Source organism: Somniosus microcephalus, chromosome 12 (assembly GCF_052327205.1).
Source record: "Somniosus microcephalus isolate GS21.2 chromosome 12, FLI_Smic_1.0, whole genome shotgun sequence".
NCBI classification, from domain to species: Eukaryota; Metazoa; Chordata; class Chondrichthyes; order Squaliformes; family Somniosidae; genus Somniosus; species Somniosus microcephalus.
Genome location: NC_140998.1, coordinates 14,064,740 through 14,083,752, shown reverse-complemented (window position 1 = coordinate 14,083,752; position 19,013 = coordinate 14,064,740). Strand labels below are relative to the sequence as shown.

Genomic DNA, 19,013 nt, shown 5'->3' with positions numbered 1-19,013 from the left:
CTGTGGGAGTACCTTCACTACACGGACTGCAGCGGTTCAAGAAAGCAGCTCACCACCACCTTCTCAAGGGGCATTAGGGACGGGCAATAAAAGCTCGTCTTGCCAGTGACACCCACATCCCAGGAACAAAAGAAAAAAAACTGCAACCCTAAGTAGCTCCCATGTTGGCTCAGTGTGTTTGCACAAGGATTATCTGATCCATACAGTCCTGGAAGATCCTAGGTTTAATCCCCAATCAATCAGTGTGTCTGCTGGGATGGCAGTGGGGACACTACAAATTGCTGCAGCACCCCAAGAGTCCCCACTCCTGATCACTATCCTACTGAGCTGCACCCATATGGACATTGGGCGAGACAGGGGTAATGCTGCCCTGCGGTTGAATATCTGCTGACACTCGCTGGGTGTACTGGAGTTTACCGAGAGTTATCCAGCAAGATATCAATCCATATTCAAGCACTTTCCAGCAGGGATCACTTGTTAATAATCGGGCATGGGCGCCCTGGCAAATAGTTGTCCTTTTCTAGCTCAGGGGTGCAGAGGCTGACATTCCCTAACCACTGCCCCTAACTAATGACAGATCAGAGGTTGGTGTGTATGGTTTGAAAAGACACTAGTTGTTGACTGTACCCATTTGGAAATAAAGGGATTGAGTGTACGATACTAATTCAGGTGGTTTACATGGCTGCGGCATATGTAGAGTGATACTTACCGGAACTAACCAAAAACACAGTCCGTAATCCATTCTTGTTGAACTGTCCCCTGATCTGATGAGATAGCTCCTTTGTAAGTAGCACTGCAATGAAAGTCTTCCCTGAGCCAGTATTTAAACAAACTATAGTATTATGTTCCAAAGCTGCTTCTAGAAGTTCAACCTGCAAAAGATAGCAATGCAATCAGTTCCCGAGCAATTAAAAAACTGATGAAACACTCTGATCATTTCCCCTCCATTCTCTCTTGATTTTCCGCTGAAAGGATTCTCTCCAGTTGAACACAGATAGTCTGACCTCCAGTACCTTGCACGAGAGCCCACTCTTTATGCAAGAGTCTGGACAGCTCATGCCAGTGATGTTTTCAACTGTGGTGGGCATCACAGCTGAGTCTAATCCTGTCCTTAACCAATGCCTACATGGATACACTTTCCAGCAGAGGTTGACCTAGGAACAGGAACCCAAACTGAATTTTCCTACCGAGTTCAGGGCGATGAGACCAATTGTAGAACCCTGGTCATCACAGGCTGGGACGTTCTGGTCTATGTGGCTCAGTAACACGCAGTCTTTATCAACTGAGCCATTGGCAGAGACAGGACACATTTCTGTTGCCTTGAAACCTGCTTTGCCGTTACTGAGTCCAACAGTGAGTAGTCAGGATTGAAGGGCGCTCATTTGTGCTCCCTCAGACGACTGGGTAGCAGAACTCCGGTGAACGTTTCGTTCAGCAGTTAGACAAACACTGACCGTCACTGCTGGTGGTAATGGGAGAAATGTGAACTAGTGTAGTATACGAGTACCAATGCCCAAAATAAACTACACACAAATCAGGGTACAGCGTTTAAATCCAGTACTAACGAGTATAGCAAAGCTGGCATCGGCGTACTGATCTTCAAGCTAAAGAGTAGTATCTGTGAACCTAAAACAAGCATGGAATAACAAATAAAAACAGAAAATGATGGAAATACTCAGCAGGTCAGGCAGCATCTGTGGAGAGAGAAACAGAGTTAACGTTTCAGTTCTGACAAAAGGTCATCGATCTGAAATGTTAACTCAGTTTCTTGCTCCACAGATGCTGCCTGACCTGCTGAGTATTTCCAGCATTTTCTGTTTCTATTTCAGATTTCTGGCATCCGCAGTATTTTGCATTCATATGGAATAACTTAAATCAGTTTTAAAATAGCACACTCCTTTGGAGAACTTTCCAGGTTCTAAAGCTTCATTTTATCTTGTTCAATGCATTCAAAACTGTCCCCACTTAATGGTTACTCAAGCACCAATAGTAATATCACATCCCCACATTTGGAGCTTTATAAACAATGTTCAGTTCAAATACAAGACTGCTGTGCCATGCTTGGAGGATTGCTCGCTTCCCTCAGGAATGTTTTCTGGGCACTGTTTAAACTTGTGCTACACGGTTGATATTGTTCTGTCTAAAGGGCACGTTTATGTGCCTCTAATTCAAAGTGAATGGAACATACCATTTTGGGGAACAGATGACCCCCTAAAGCAAGCTTTAGACCAGAGGCAAGACCATTTTTCTTTTTTTTTGGGGGGGGGGGGGGCGGGAAGAGGAAGGAATCATAAAATCTATAGCTTTACACATTTGCGATATTGAAAATTCTAGGTTAAGGGGCAAACACTAGTCTGAGCAAGTTCAACAATATCCACATGCGTTTAACATTTTCCAAAACAACACATACCTGATATTTCCTTGGTGTAAAAATGTTATCATGGATAGCTTCCTGTTGCCACGGCAGTCCGAAAAAGGGACCCATTGGTGATGAAGCAGGTGTCATGAGCTGTAACCCTGCCATGCTTAGGTTTCACAAAGCAGGTCCTTTCATTCATCCAGTGTTTCTGTCATTTCATGTGTTCCAGCAAAGCCTGAGAGGTAACCAACCACAACGATCAATGGTCATTCGCCAGAGCACTAAATGCAAAGTTCTAAAATGACAAGTACTATTTTATTTGACCCCAATTGTTTCCCCTCTCTCCAAGTGTTGACTCTTATTGGAGGATGGTTTCACAAACACCAGTACCTTCCAGTACCGTGGCCAAGTGGCCACTGCTATTCTTTACAGAAGCCCCGCGAGCAATGGTCGGAATCACAGCCAAGCCCAATTCCATCCTCGCCCAATGTCCACTTTTTGCAACAGAGGTCAATGGGCAGTGATCCCAGACGGACTTTCCCTCTTCTACCTGCAGTCCAGGGACAACATTTCCAGTGACGTAGTAGATTTTTTAGTCCACTTAATGCTACTATCCCCTCAACTCCTTCCCATAGATGACATCATGGGTTGAATCCCATCTGTTATTGCACAGTCCATGACATCCAGCGGAATAGTTCAAGTGAAAACAAGAACAGCAGCATAACATAGGTAATAAACTTTTAATTCACGGACTCCACTTTCATCTTTAGATCACGGTTTCTAAGAAGGGCTCAATTAGCCATGACTTTTAAAAGTACCATCCCTCGGGTAGGATTTATGTGACTTACTCTAGCATCACATGGAAGAGCCCAATGTACTGTAATTATTCATGGACATAATTAAACCAGTGAGGATATAATTGGATTTTCAGGAACCAGTTTACAAAGTTCCACATAAAGAGGCATTTAAAACTTAAGTCTTATAGAATTAATGGCAAATAAGCTAATTGAACTGAAACTGCCTTGGCATGTTTGCGAGTGAGTTGTAGCACCTGGTTATGCTCTGTGACTTAGAAAACAATCTTCAATTTGTTTGCATTTGTGTTGGAATCATAGACTGCTACAGCAGAAATACATGCCATTCACCCTATCAAGTCTGTACCAGCGTGCACCACCATTCACCCCCCCCCCCATAATCCCACCCTGTTACTTACTCCCCACATCCTTTAATGTTCCTCTCGTTCAAGCAAGTATCTAATCTCCTTTTAAAGAATTGATTGATGGACTCTGCCTCAACAACATTTTGCTGCAGAGAATGCCAAACTCTAACCACCCTGCATGTAAATTAATTTCTTCTAAACTAAATGTGTTCACTTGTTACCATCTCACTGACCAGTGCAAACAATCTACGTACCACTATTGAACTGATCATGACCCATCAAAATCTTGGACCTCGATCAAGTCACCCTTAAACCTTCTCTGCACTAATGAAAAAAGCCCCAACTTATAAAGTCTCTTCATAACAGTAACATCTCATTATTTGAAACACTCTGGCGGTCCCTTTATTACTGGGGCGAAAGCCGGCCCACACCATGCAAGGACGGTCAACATTTATGGGCAAATATGAGGAGTGACACTAATAATCAGTGAGAGTATAATAGCCTGCGATCTGTGGACTGGAGACACCCGGGGCCCACTTGACAGCATAAATTCCAGCTCCTTGTAATGGTACTGAAAACTGTATTTTCATGCACTTAGTTTTAGTACTTTCAGCATTTAATGGTTATTATTTCTATAAGAAAATAAACCTTTCTCGACAGGATCAAACAAGCCATACACGCTTGAAATTACTGTTGGTGATAATTGCGGACAGACATTAATGCATCCGCCTGACACTTGTGTCTGCTATTTTAATAGAGTTATTAATCTGTTCAGTTAAAAGACCACCCTTACAATAAGAGAGGACAGTCACACAAATGTATTCAGCATTTTTCTGCTGTTATCATCAACAGCAATTTTTAAGCTTTAAATTTTTAAAAACCAAAATATTTGAAATGCACAGCAGGGTGATCAACATCTAAAAAAAAAGGGGAAACAGCATACTGCTGTTTGGGGGTGATCCTTCATTAGAACTTGGTTTGACGGTTTGGTTTTCATGATGTGACTGACCTTATCCTCCCTGAAGCTATTTCAGAATAAAATTCCATTATATAAAAATAATTATTTAAATCAACAGTTCTTTAATCTAAACAATTCTCCCACCTGCCTCAAGATACACATGGGATCTGCGATAGATGCAATAGGGAGCCAGATTTGCCGTGAATATGCCGGTTAGGATTATTGTGTGTTGTAAAAAATATTTCACTGAACGCTTCCATTCATTGTAAAAATGCTGCTGAGGCTTAAATACTAGGATCCATTTTGACAGTATTTGACCAAGTTATTCTAACCTTGTATTGATAACTAGAGAGGATTATTGGAATAATGTGGAGAGGGTATAGAGAAAAATACTAATGCATTGCAGCAGGCATAGAGAAGATTGCATACTCTGGTGTAGTAAGTTTACAAGGACTTAGAGGTGAACTTAATTCAGGCCTTTAGAATGCCGAGATTTTGTTAGGTAACCGTATTAAGGGCTATGGAGCAAAGACAGCAAAATAAAGTTGAGGTACAGACCAGGCATGATCTAACTGAATGGCAGAACAGGCCCGACAGGCTGAATGGCCTACTCCTGTCCCTGGGTTTCTAAGCTGTCTTTTCTCTTCACAGGTGCCAAGTGACCTAGTGTGCATTTCCAGGGCATGCAAGATTACAGTATTCAGGTCATTTAATACTGGCCTTTCCTGCTTTGGGCCCACGTCACCGTGCGACTAGATATTGGGCAGTAATGGTTAAACTCCTGATTGTAACCGACGCAGAAACAGCTTACGGGGGAGATTGGCGCCGCCAAACCTGAGGGAATATCTAGAGCAGACCCAAAATTTGAAATAGCATCCAAACTGCTCGGCAAAATATTCCAAACAGTTATCACTCTGCGTAAGGTCGTTCTTCCCGATCGCTTTTTCTATTTATGTCACCTGGTCTTTCATGATTTACATTGAAGTAATAATCCAAGGTTCCTTCATCTAAACCATAAATTAATGATCAAGACGAGGGAACTAGATGTAATATCTCCAAGTTTGCAGGTGGCACAAAGCTGACTGGGCGTGTGTGCTGTGAGGAGGATGCAGAGAAACTCCAGTATGATTTAGACAGGTTGGGTGATTATACTGCATTTGCCATGCATCTGCCCAATGTGGATAAATGCAAGGTTATCCACTTTGGTGGCAAAAACAGGAAGACAGATTATCTGAACGGTAATAGATTGGGAGAAGGGGAAGTGCAACAAGACCTGGGTGTCCTTGTGCACCAGTCGCTGAAGGTAAGCATGCAGGTGCAGCAGGCGGTTAAGAAGGCAAATGGTATGTTGGCTTCGTAGCGAGAGGATTCGAGTACAGGAACAAGGATGTCTTGCTGCAGTTGTACAGGGCCTTGGTGAGACCACACCTTGAGTATTGTGTGCAGTTTTGGTCGCCTTATCGGAGGAAGGATGTTCTTGCCGTGGAGGAAGTGCAGCAAAGATTCACCAGACTGATACCTGGGATGGCAGGAATGACGTATGGAGAGAGATTGGGTCGATTAGGCTTATATTTGCTAGAGTTTAGAAGAATGAGAGGGGATCTCATTGAAACTTATAAAATTCTAACAGGACTAGACAGACTAGATGCAGGAAGGATGTTCCCGATGGCGGGGGAGTCCAGAACCAGGGGTCACAGTCTAAGGATAAGGGGTAAGCCATTTAGGACAGAAATGAGGAGGAATTTATTCACCCAGAGAGTGGTGAACCTGTGGAATTCTCTACCACAGAAGGCAGTTGAGGCCAATTCATTAATTATATTCAAGAAGGAGTTAGATATATTTCAGCGACAGTGCGGACCTGGGAGGAGCGGCGATAAAAGAGCCCGAGATGCAGGTAGGCCCCACAGCAGCAGCAGCGGCAGTGCGGACCTGGGAAGAGCGGCGAGGCGGCGGCGGTGATTTAAAGCGAGGCGGTGGAGCAGGTAGGCTTACCAATCTCAGAACTCCGAGAGCGTGAGAGAGAAGTAAAAAGAAATCGAAGTGTGACGTCACCAGAAAGCGGGTAAGTGATTGGTTGGTGAGTATTTCTCTCTTTCTCGTTTTTTCCAAACTTAAATTTTGTGGTTAATAGTTTCTAGGGTCTCTGTGGTGTAGCGGGGACTGCTGTTAAACAAGGGCCCTTCAGTATATCATTTAATTGTAGTGTAATTGGTGGGATTGATTTGATTTAATTTAATTTGAATTAATTAAAGGGTAAGTCATGGCAGGACAGCTCGGTGCCGTGGTGTGCTCCTCCTGCACTATGTGGGAAATCAGGGACACTTCCTTTGTCCCCGACGACCATGTGTGCGGGAAGTGTATCCAGCTGCAGCTACTGGCAGACCGCATTGCGGTGCTGGAGCTACAAATGGATGCATACTGGAGCATTCACGATGCTGAGGACGTCGTGGATAGCACGTTTAGGGAGTTGGTCACACTGCAGGTAAAGGATGCACAGGCAGGAAGACAATGAGTGACCACCAGGCAGAGTAGTAGGCGCAGGCAAGTAGTGCAGGGGTCCCCTGTGGCCATCCCCCTCTCAAACAGATACAGGAAACTTTTTTTTAAATCCGGCACGGATGGGACCAATGTGGTGCCGGTTCATCAAAAATTCCGGATAACTGAACACTATAGTAAAAGATATGGAGCGGAGAGCTCCGTATAAAGCAACAAACCCTGTTGCTTCTTCAAAACAATGGCCACAAGTTGCAAGAGTCTCTGTAGCTTAGCAACAGCTGCAGCCACACCCTTGCACATCAACACATGGAGGAAAGCAAGTAATAAAAGTTACCTGAACCTACTCCTGAATTTTGCCGGTTAACCGTCATTTCCGGTTATTTAGGTGCCGGTTAATCGAAAGTTTCCTGTATACCGCTTTGGATATTGGTGAGTGAGATGGGTTATCAGAGGAAGGCAGCAGCAGCCAACTTCCTGGCACCGTGGGTGGTTCTGCTGCACAGGACGGGAGGAAAAAGAGTGGGAGAGCTATAGCGATAGGGGATTCTATTGTAAGGGGAATAGATAGGCGTTTCTGCGGCCGCAAATGAGACTCCAGGATGGTATGTTGCCTCCCTGGTGCAAGGATCAAGAATGTCTCGGAGCGGCTACAGAGCATTTTGGAAGGGGAGGGTGAACAGCCAGTTGTCGTGGTGCATATAGGTACCAACGATATAGGTAAAAAACGGGATGAGGTCCTAAAAGCTGAATATAGGGAGTTAGGAGGTAAATTAAAAAATAGGATCTCAAAGGTAGTCATCTCAGGATTGCTACCAGTGCCACGTGCTAGTCAGAGTAGAAATAGAAGAATATTTCAGATGAATACGTGGCTAGAGGAATGGTGCCAGGGGGAGGGATTCAAATTCCTGGGACATTGGAACCGGTTCTGGGGGAGATGGGACCAGTTCAAACTGGACGGTTTGCACCTGAGCAGGACCGGGACCGATGTCCTAGGGGGAGTGTTTGCTAGTGCTCTGGGGGAGGCTTTAAACTAAAATGGCAGGGGGTTGGGAACCTGTGCAGGGAGACAGAGGAAAGGAAAACAAGGATAGAAGCAAAAGACAGAAAGGAGAAAAGCAAAGTGGCAGTCAGAGAAATCAAGGGTTTAAATCAAACATGGCCACAGTAAATAACAAATCTAAAAGGTCTAAGAGTGTTAAAAAAACAAGCCTGAAGGCTTTGTGTCTTAATGCGAGGAGCATTCGTCATAAGGTGGATGAATTAGCTGCGCAAATAGATGTAAACGGATATATGATGATTGGGATTATGGAAACATAGCTCCAGGGTGACCAGGGCTGGGAACTCAACATCCAGGGGTATTCAATATTCAGGAAAGACAGGCAAAAAGGAAAAGGAGGTGGGGTAGCATTGCTGGTTAAAGAGGAGATTAACACAATTGTAAGGAAGGATATTAGCTCTGATGATGTAGAATCTGTATGGGTAGAGCTGAGAAATACCAAGGGACAGAAAACGTTAGTGGGAGTTGTATACAGACCCCCAAACAGTAATGCGGTGGTTGGGGATGGCATTAAACGGGAAATTAGAGACGCGTGCAATAAGGGCACAGCAGTTATCGTGGGTGACTTTAATCTACACATAGATTGGGCTAACCAAATTAGTAACAATACTGTAGAGGAGGAATTCCTGGAGCGTATACGGGACGGTTTCCTGGACCAATATTATGTCGAGGAACCAACTAGAGATCAGGCCATCTTAGACTGGGTATTATTTATGACAAAGGATTAATTAGCAATCTTGTTGTGCGAGGCCCCTTGGGGCGGAGCGATCATAATATGATCGAATTCTTCATTAAGATGGAGTGTGAAGTATTTGACTCAGAGACTAGGGTCCTGAATTTAAATAAATAAAACTACGATGGTATGAGGCACGAGTTGGGTAGGATTGATTGGGGAATGTTACTCAAAGGGTTGACGGTGGATAGGCAATGGCAAACATTTAAAGATCGCATGGATGAACTACAGAATTTGTTCATCCCTGTGTAGCATAAAAATAAAACAAAAAAGGTGAATCAACCGTGGCTAACAAGGGAAATTAGAGATAGCATAAGATCCAAGGAGAGGACATATAAATTGGCCAGAAAAAGCAGCAAACCTGAGGATTGGGAGCAGTTTAGGATTCAACAAAGGAGGACAAAGGGATTAATTAAGAGGGGGAAAATAGAGTATGAGAGTAAGCTTGCAGGGAACATAAAAACTGACTGTAAAAGCTTCTATAGATATGTGAAGAGAAAAAGATTGGTGAAGTCAAGCGTAGGTCCCTTGCAGTCAGAATCAGGGGAATTTATAATGGGGAACAAAGAAATGGCAGACCAATTAAAAACATACTTTGTTTCTGTCTTCACAAAGGAGGTCACAAATAAACTCCCACAGATGTCGGGGAACATAGGGTCTAATGAGAGGGAGGAACTGAAAGAAATCAGTATTTGTAGGGAAATGATGTTAGGGAAAATTGATGGGATCGAAGGCCAATAAATCCCCAGGGCCTGATAATCTACATCCTAGGGTACTTAAGGAAGTGGCCCTAGAAATAGTAGATGCATTGCTGGTCATCTTCCAAAATTCGATAGACTCTGGAACCGTTCCCATGGATTGGAGGGGAGCTAATGTTACCCCACTATTCAAAAAAGGTGGCAGAGAGAAAATGGGGAATTATAGACCGGTAAGCCTGACATCGGTAGTGGGGAAAATGCTAGTCCGTTATAAAAGATGTAATAGCAGAGCACTTGAAAAACAATGACAGGATCGGACAAAGTCAACATGGATTTACAAAAGGTAAATTGTGCTTGACTAATCTACTGGAATTTTTTGAGGATGTAACTGGTAAAATAGATAAGGGAGAACCAGTGGATGTGGTGTATTTGGACTTTCAGAAGGCTTTCGACAAGGTCCCGCTTAAGAGATAAGCGTGCAAAGAGTTGGAATAAACGGGTCTTTTTCCGAGTGGCAGGCAGTGACTAGTGGAGTACCGCAGGGATCGGTCCTTGGACCCCAGCTATTCATAATATATATTAATGATCTAGACGAGGGAACTAGATGTAATATCTTCAAGTTTGCAGACGACTCAAAGCTGGGTGGGCGTGTGTGCTGTGAGGAGGATGCCGAGAAACTCCAGTATGATTTGGACAGGTTGGGTGATTGGGCAGATGCATTATAATGTGGATAAATGCGAGGTTATCCACTTTGGTGGCAAAAACAGGAAGGCAGATTATTATCTGAACGGCAATAGATTGGGAGAAGGGGAAGTGCAACGAGACCTGGGTGCCCTTATGCACCAGTCGCTGAAGGTAAGCATGCAGGTGCAGCAGGCGGTCAAGAAGGCAAATGGTAGGCTGGCCTTCGTAGCTAGAGGATTCAAGTACAGGAGCAAAGATGTCTTGCTGCAGTTGTACAGGACCACATCTTGAGTATTGTGTACAGTTTTTGTCGCTTTATCTGAGGGAGGATGTTCTTGCCATGGAGGGAGTGCAGCGAAGATTCACCAGGCTGATACCTAGGATGGCAGGAATGACGTACGAGGAGAGATGGGGTCGATTGGGCTTAAACTCGCTGGAGTTTAGAAGAATGAGAGGGGATCTCATTGAAACTTATAAAATTCTGACAGGACTGGACAGACTAGATGCAGGAAGGATGTTCCTGATGGTCGGAGAGTCCAGAACCAGGGGTCTAAGGATAAGGGGTAAGCCATTTAGGACAGAGATGAGGAAGAATTTCTTCACCCAGAGAGTGGTGAACCTGTGGCATTCTCTACCACAGAAGGCAGTTGAGGCCAATTCATTAAATATATTCAAGGAGTTAGATATATTTCTTAAGGCTAAAGGGATCAAGGGATATGGGGAGAAGGCAGGGACAGGGTACTGAGTTTGGATGATCAGCCATGATCTCATTAAATGGCTGAACAAGCTCGAGGGGCCGAATGGCCTGCTCCTATCTTCTATGTTTCTATAAAAAGCTGCATCATCAGCTGCCTTCTTTAATTCTTTCTGCCCTCTCCGTACTCCTTCCCAATGCCCTGCACATTTTTTGTAGCACGGTGACGAAAACCGGACACTGTGCTCCAATGTGGTATGACTGGTACATTGTAAATTCTTAGCCTGATGTCTGTAGACTTGCATTGTGCAATCTTACTATATAACCAGCACTCAATCAGCTGTTTTAATTGCTTTGCCACATTGTCTAGACATTGAAAATGACGTTTCTACGAAAATTCCCAGGACCCTTCCAAAAGGAGTTTTCACACTGGAACCTCGTTTAGTCTAGGTTCGTTGACATTGTTGTCTCTGTGCTCATAATTCTACATCCAGTCCCTTTGTCCCAGTAGCAGAGTCTCACTTAAGTTTTTTTTTGCGGATCAACAATTGAGCCACCAAATAAAAAGGCAGGTTCAGAAATGCCAAGACCTGGCTCACAGGCGATATTCTTTTGCAGTCCGAACTAAACAAGTGCCAGTGTAAAAAATCACTGTAACAATCCCAGTGTTACAATTCTGCTCCATTAAAATATTTCATTTTTTACCAGCTACTTACAGTTTCACAGACGTCTACATTTGTCCTGTTTGCATTAAATGTTAGCATTGTGAGATCCTTGGTGTAATCACATCATTGCTCAACCTTTAATTCCTGGTTTGATGAGAGAAGAGGAGATATGTTAAGGAGGAGGTGGAGAGGGCAACGAAAGTTCTTTAACTAGAAATATTACACTCCACAAATTATACACAAGGTAAAGTGAACAATTTTAATTTCTTTTAAAGAGATAATAATTTAGTCATCTGCAGCAGGTCTAAATGGACAATATAAATTTAAAATCACAAGTTCAAAAATTCTCATTAAGCGGTCATAAGTCACAGGGAAAGCTCCTTCCGGCACACCAGGATGATAGCAATAAAATTCCTTTATAAAATTTCATATATGCCATATATTCTCCAAGAGGTGATGCGCACAGTAATGCGAGAATGCAACAAAAGCAAAAATGAACCGAAAACGATTCCAAAACAACTTTCTGATCCGATTAAAGCAGGTTAACTAGTCCAAGTCGTTTAAAGACATTTGGCCCATCGCAGCTATGTCGGTGTTAACTGTTCAACTAGAGCTATCTAATCTCTCATCCCTGCCCTTTCTTCAGATGCTTTAACATTCTCCCTATTCAAATACGCATACTCATCTATTCCCTTTTAAGGCTATAGTTTCTGCCTCAATAGCCACTGGTGATGAAGCAGTTCATGTTCTAATAACCCCGAGTGAAAACGTTTCATCTAATTACCCCCTTTATTCTTCTCGTGCTAACTCGGAGTCGTGGACTCCAATTTATCAGTTTGCCAACCAGTGGAATTAATTTTTCACTATTAACTTTCTCAAAATTCTGGATTTCACCCATAACCTTCTGCATTTGTGAAAAAGCCCCAATTCTTCAAGCCTTTCGTAGCTATAACCACTCATTCCTGGTACCCTTCTAGTGAGTCTTTGCTGTATCCTTTCCATGGCTCTATTGGCCCTTCGTATGATGCAAGTCTGGAAATGCAGGCAATTCTCCAACATGGCCACACCAATGGCTTGTACAATTGCAACATCACTTTTCTTGGTTTAATACTCAATATATGAAACGCAGAACCCCATGTGCCTTTCGTGGCCTTTTCTACTCGCACTCCCACCTTTAAAGATCCAGATCTCTGCACTTCTAGATTGTCTTTCCTCCATTGAATCTTACCATTTAGGACATGCTTCCTTTCACTGTTCTTTTTCCACCCGCCAAAATGTATTTCACATTTCTCTGCATTGTACTGGATCAGTCAACTCTGCTAACCTGCCTTTTATGTCCCCCTGCAGTTTTTCCTCAATGCCCATTAATTCTTTATCAGCAAACTTCAACAGAATTCCTCTTTTACCAATGTCCAAATTTACATAAATTAAAACAGATCCCCGAGGCACACCTATACCCTACCACCTGAAAAACATCCATTTAATCAGTGCTCGCTGCTTTCTTTTCCCCCCAGCCATACCATACCCATGTGGTTACATTCAGTTTAAGAACACATGCCCCAATCTCTGTCTCGATGTGTCTTCTGAAAACCCATACATAGAACAGGCATCATATTTCCTTTATCTATACCCATGTGATTTCCTCGAAGAATTAATTAAACTAGTCAGACATGAAGTGCCTATTTACAAATCCCCGGTCCCCAATTAGCCTATGCCTACCCAATTGCACACTATAGTGTCAGCTATGGCTCAGTGGGTAGCGCCCTCACCGGAGTCGGAAGGTTGTGGGTTCAAGTTCCACTCCAGAGACTTGAGCACCGAAATCTAGGCTGATACTCCAGTGCCGTACTGAGGGAGCGCTGCACTGTTGGAAGCGCCGTCCTTCGGATGAAATGTTAAACCGAGGCCTCGTCTGTCCTCGCAGCTAGACGTAAAAGATTCCACGGCACGATTCTGAAGAAGAGCAGGGGAGTTCTTCCCCAGTGTCTTGGGCCAATATTTATCCCTCAATCAACATCACTAAAACAGATTATCTGGTCATTATAACATTGATGTTTGTGGGAGCTTGCTGTGCGTAAATTGGCTGCTACGTTTCCTACATTACAACAGTGACTACACTTCAAAAAGTATTTAATTGGCTGTAAAGCGCTTTGGGACGTCCGGTGGTCTTAAAAGGCGCTATAGAAATGCAAGTCTGTCTTTCTTAATTTCATTTTGTATTACGGACATTACGGGCTGGATTTTCATTGCGGAGTCGTGTAGGAGGCGGGACTACAACTTTCGGGGTTGTAGTCCCGCCTCCATCGAGTTGTGGCCAACCCACGCGATTTTGACTTGATTGACCTTGTTGAGCCCGTCCAGCGGGCTCAGCAGGCCAATTAAGGGCCACCCGGCAACAGGTGACGTCACAGATTGACATTTCATCTGTCAAGAGCTTTTGACAGATGAAATACCAGCGTTTCACAGCTGTTTGAAGCTGTCAAACACTGAATCTGTACTCCAAGTTAATTCCTTCCTCTCAGGATGATTTAGAGAACTCTCCAGAACAGAAAGCTGAATGCTGCAGATTTTGACAGATCGCGGCCATTCTGCTTTCTGTGCCGGTGAGATGAGGGACTCCAGAGACCTGAAGGAAGGAAGGCTGTAAAGGTAAGTACATGTAAGTAAAACTTCTTTAAACACACCAAACACACTTACCTCTGCACTCATGCACCCATCACTCACCTGAACACCAGACATCTCGACCCCTTCAAACCCTTCATCCCGCCGGCCCGCCTCGCTAACTTGACGCGGTTTGGAGCCGTCGGGAATCCCACACTTCACCAATAAAAATAGGGGTTAGGCCAAAAACTGCCTGTTAACTACCTGTTAACAGGCAGTTAATTGACACTAATCCCCTTCCTGCCTCGGAGAGGCGGGTCCCAGTGTGGGTCGGGTACCTGCCTCCTTTGAAACTGGCATGGAGGCGGGATGGTGTCGGGACCCCCCCATTTCGGGATTTTAACCCCCCACACGCCTCCAATCCCGCCTCCACGGCTCAATGAAAATCCTGCCCTACATGTTTAGCCAATGTCAAGATAAGACCAACTAGCCTATATTTATTTCCTGGTTAATCCCTTTCCCCTTACTTGAACAGGGGTGCACCATTTGCCACCCTCCAGTCATTTGGTATAATTCTCGTTCCCAAGGATTTTTGGGGGAAATTATGGGGTCTCCACCATCTCCTCTCCAACTTCCTTCAGTATTCTGGAGCTGAAGACTTCAGTACCGTAATCAAATAAATGCTTGTAATGAAATCTGTTTGTCTTGATCCTGTATTCGTTTTGCACTCATGTATATTACCCTCCCCCACTGTGTATAGTTTCACTTCCTCTTTCCCGACTAACCTGGGAGGTTCCAGGTCTTGGCTCTTGGCGCCGCCCCTGACTTCTCTTACATAAAGATCCCAGGATCTGTATGACTCATTCCTGTGAACCAGTCGGCGTGTTGAGATGTTAGCTCTGATCTTAGTGATTAAAAGCCAACTTGTTTAAGTCTATAACTTCTAGTTTTGTGGTTATTGAAGGCCCATCAATGCTCTTTTTTAAATTTATCTCCATTAGTGGCTACAGACACTCCTGCAGTTTAACTTTCACCTTCCTCTGTAAAAACTGGAGCAAAATACTAATTAAGCAAATCTGCCATTCTCTTATTCAGATGACCCTCTTCATCAACTGTCCTCTTGTGTGCTTATTATGTAAAAGGGGTCACTATTTCCCTTTATGGTGACCATCAGACTTCTTCGAAATCCCTCAGCCTTTCCAAACTTATTTTTCCTCCCATCTACCCTTTCTATGCTCCTCAGTTTTCTTCTGTATAATAATCTTTTTTTAGATTTTATATGCTCAACTTTATTGCTGTTACTGACTGCTGAATTTCTGACAAACATTAAATCACGGAGGATCACTGTCTTAGAATCGGGCCCAGATGCTAGTACACTTAATCACTTCAGCCATTCTGCTGGCACCCAGACCTGAGGGAGCAGTGAATTTGTTTGTAGCTCTGATTCCCCGGGAGTTTCTCTTCCAAGAAGTGCACAGAGGCAATGATATTTGTGACCTCCATAGTCACCTATTACCTCTAACCCAAGGCCTTTAGGATCAGGCAATCCTAAATTGTGACAAAAAACATTTTCGAGGAACCACACCACAGCTGCAGAACAGAAGAGAATCACAACTAACAGTCCGATCTTGAGATTAGTGACTTACATGATCACTTACGCATAGTTTACAAGATGTGAAAATAACCGTTTCAAAATATTCGGTAAGTGCACCTCGGGGCAGGGTTCCAGAAAGTAAACTGTCCAGCATTAACACTGTCACTAAGCTTAGTTACAGTATCAGTACCAATATGCAATGAGAACATTTGAACTTGAGCCAAGGCGCTCGTTTAATACTGTGCCATCTGATGCTCTTCATAACTTTAAATAGCTCCATCACCAGCGACAGTTCGGTGACCCCTGTACTTTTACTTTCATGCTGAGCTCAAAATATTCTATCTAGACAAGATACAAGTTTAGAAGTCCAAAACTAGAATTGTAATGTTGGGTGATTCATCATGCAAGGGCAGATTGTTCAAAGACTTCAGACCAACCATTATCCAAATGCCAACGACAAAACAGCAGTTGAGGCCTATAGTTTATATGATAGCAAAATACTGTGGATGCTGGAAATCCGAAATAACCTATCATATTTTTTTATATTTTTTATCCACACTTTTGGTTTGTGCCTTTTCCTTTTCTCTCTCTCTCCCACATGGCAGCTGTCTCTCACTCTGCCGGCGCATTTCACACTTCATCGAGAGCCATTGTTTGTTTCTTTACCTGTCCTATTACCATCTTGTCTCGCCTTGAATATCTCTTAATGTCTCTTCACCTCTCAGACCTTCCCTTTTGTTCTTTCATCCCCTCCCCCATTTCCCAGCCCCCAAACTGGCCTTTTTCATCTGTTTCATTTCCTGCCTTTTTTTCCTCAGTTCTGACGAAGGGTCTTCGACCTGAAACGTTAACTCTGTTTCTCTCTCCACGGACGTTGCCTGGCCTGCTGAGTTTTTCCAGCGTTTTCTGTTATTCCCTATAGTTTATGTGTTGTCTGTAGCCATTGACATACCTTGAACATCGATGCTTTGCTGGTTTGAGTCCAAGGCCAAGTTTCTTTGAGCAGGAACAGCCTAAGGAAAAAAAGAACTCAATTATACGTTGCTCCCACTAGGAGGCTGCCTTCCTACAGTTTGGGTATTGATGGTAGTTCTATGGAACTGGTATAACACGCTCAGCAACCGAGTTATCACATATGCTTGTTTGGACAAGAGGAGGCTTTAGATGCCACAGTACAGGAAACTTTGTGCTATCCGGCACCGACGGGACCGAGCTGCTGCCGTTCCCTCAAAACTGCCGGACACTCCAGAGCTAATGTTGAAACATATGGAGATTTTCATCTCCGTATGAATCAACAAACCCTGTTGCTTAGCAACAGCCTCTAAACAGTCGGCAAGCGTCTCTGTAGCGTCTCTAGCTGAAGCTGTTGCTTAGCTACAGACGTTGCAGAGCTTGACTGTTCAAAAAAAAAGCAAAGAAAAGAAACGAAAAGAATAAAAAACAGCTCCTGATTTTTGCCGGTGGCTCGAGCTTGCTGGATGGTTCGCCTCCAGATAACACAAAGTTTCCTGTAACAAAATGTAAGTTCAGCTTAGTGGTAACACTCTCACCTCAGGCAGAAGGTCAAGGGTTCAAATCCCACACCAGGACTTGAGTACATAACTTAGGCTGACACTTCAGTGCAGTACTGAGGGAGTGCTGTAATGCCTTTTGAATGAGATGCTAAACCCGAGGTTCTGTCTGATTCATGGCACAATTCGAAGAGCAGAGTTCTCACGAAGTCTTGGCCAGCACGCATCCCTAAACCAGCACGGCTACAATAGATTACTTCACTGATGCCGCGCTTGCCTACAAAACAGTGACTACACATCAGAAGAAATTCATTGGCTGTGAAGTGTTCTTCGACGTGCCAATGACATGAAAGGCACTATATAAATGCATGGGATCAACATGATGAAAAACTGAACTGAAATGAATAGTCTGGATCTGCATTATGGCAAGTGTATTATTAGGGAGTTTACTGCCCGGTGCTGCTTGAAGTATCTACGGTTGACAAAGGCCTCGAGAACATTGTACAAATTAACTTAATGTTGCAGTTTCCCTTTAACCCACCTGATGCTTTGTTCGAAAAATGTTAACATGGCTCAGTGTAAACTAGTGGATGGAAGGCCTGAAAGACCAGAGACAGAGGTTTAACTCTTCTGCTGGCTGGCTCACGGGAACATTCCCATCTCCCTAGACCAAGCAATATTGTCAGTTGTCAGCTCATACAATGACATAAATAAACACAGTAATAAAGCTCCTCAAACATCAGAACAGTATTGCTGTACAGCCAGGCTAAAATACTAAACACGACCTCATGAATTTACCAGTTATACTTTTTATTCCTATTCCCATTTTTCCTTCACTCGCTCACTGTGCTTTCAGTTAACTTTTTTCCAATACATTATATTCCATCCTAAATATTTAAAGTTCAAAAAGGTCTCAGTAACCTTTTTTCTTGCCTCCCCTTTGGGGAAAAATAATTACCATTTGAATAGTTCGATCTGGCTTCAAACTCAGCCAATGAGAGAGAGAATTGCTGAAGATCAACATGATTGAGGCATCACAGCCACGCCAACCTTTGACGCAATTTCCCACACAAACAGTAAACTCGCGCTGACCCCCAGAAGAGCATGACCACACAAGAAATTGCATCTTCACTGTGCGGGTGCTAAGGCTGTATTCGCAACTCTCACCTCCCCATGTAACTCCAACAAAATGGTATTCATCAACTATGTTTCAGTGCTGATCATTTGACTGTAGGAAACACAAAGATTTGGTCAGAGGATTATTTTCTTCTTCCAACTTCCCCAAAAGGCAATTTTTTTAAAATAACTACAACAAATCCATAAAGCCACACTCAAGCCTAGTCAATTGCAACGCTTTAGGGGGGGGGGGGGGGGGGGGGGGATTAGATAAACACAAAACAAAATATTAAAGGGTACATAGAACAGGAGGAGGCCATTCAGCCCCTCCTCAAGCCTGTTCAGCAACAGGGGGGAAAGGAGTTTAGATTAGCTCAAGTTTTGAACTAGAACAGGAATGACAGACCAAACGGCCTCATTTGGGGCTGAAATTTCTACGGACAGCAAATGTAGTGTCATTCTGGAAACAGCCTTCTCATCCCTTTTATCCCCAAGTAGAGGGTGTTCGAGCTGGCAAGTGGAATACTTGTGACCTCATCAAAGGCCCAGTATCAGCCTCAAAACATCCCGTCAGCCACAACAACTGGATGCAAAGTAAAGCTCCCTCAACTCTGCACCAACCCCCCTCCCCCACAACAACAACTTGCATTTATAGAGCGCCTTTAACATAGTAAAACGGCCCAAGGCG

General features: G+C 43.7%; 1 protein-coding gene across 2 annotated transcripts in view; it reads right to left on the bottom strand.

The window, feature by feature from the left end:
• The window catches only part of dicer1 (dicer 1, ribonuclease type III), a 154,116-nt gene that overhangs the window by 97,378 nt on the left and 37,725 nt on the right, over positions 1–19,013 (bottom strand). The window contains exons 2-5 of one of the 2 annotated variants that reach the window (XM_086002597.1): positions 16,651–16,711; positions 11,555–11,647; positions 2,411–2,594; positions 710–872 (exon numbers count right to left, since the gene is read on the bottom strand). In XM_086002597.1, the coding sequence (XP_085858723.1) occupies positions 710–872; positions 2,411–2,524 (277 nt within the window). In that variant the 5' untranslated portion in view covers positions 2,525–2,594; positions 11,555–11,647; positions 16,651–16,711. Of the gene's footprint in view, positions 1–709; positions 873–2,410; positions 2,595–11,554; positions 11,648–16,650; positions 16,712–19,013 lie in introns of those variants that run through there. The other variant, XM_086002596.1, reaches the window with a different exon arrangement.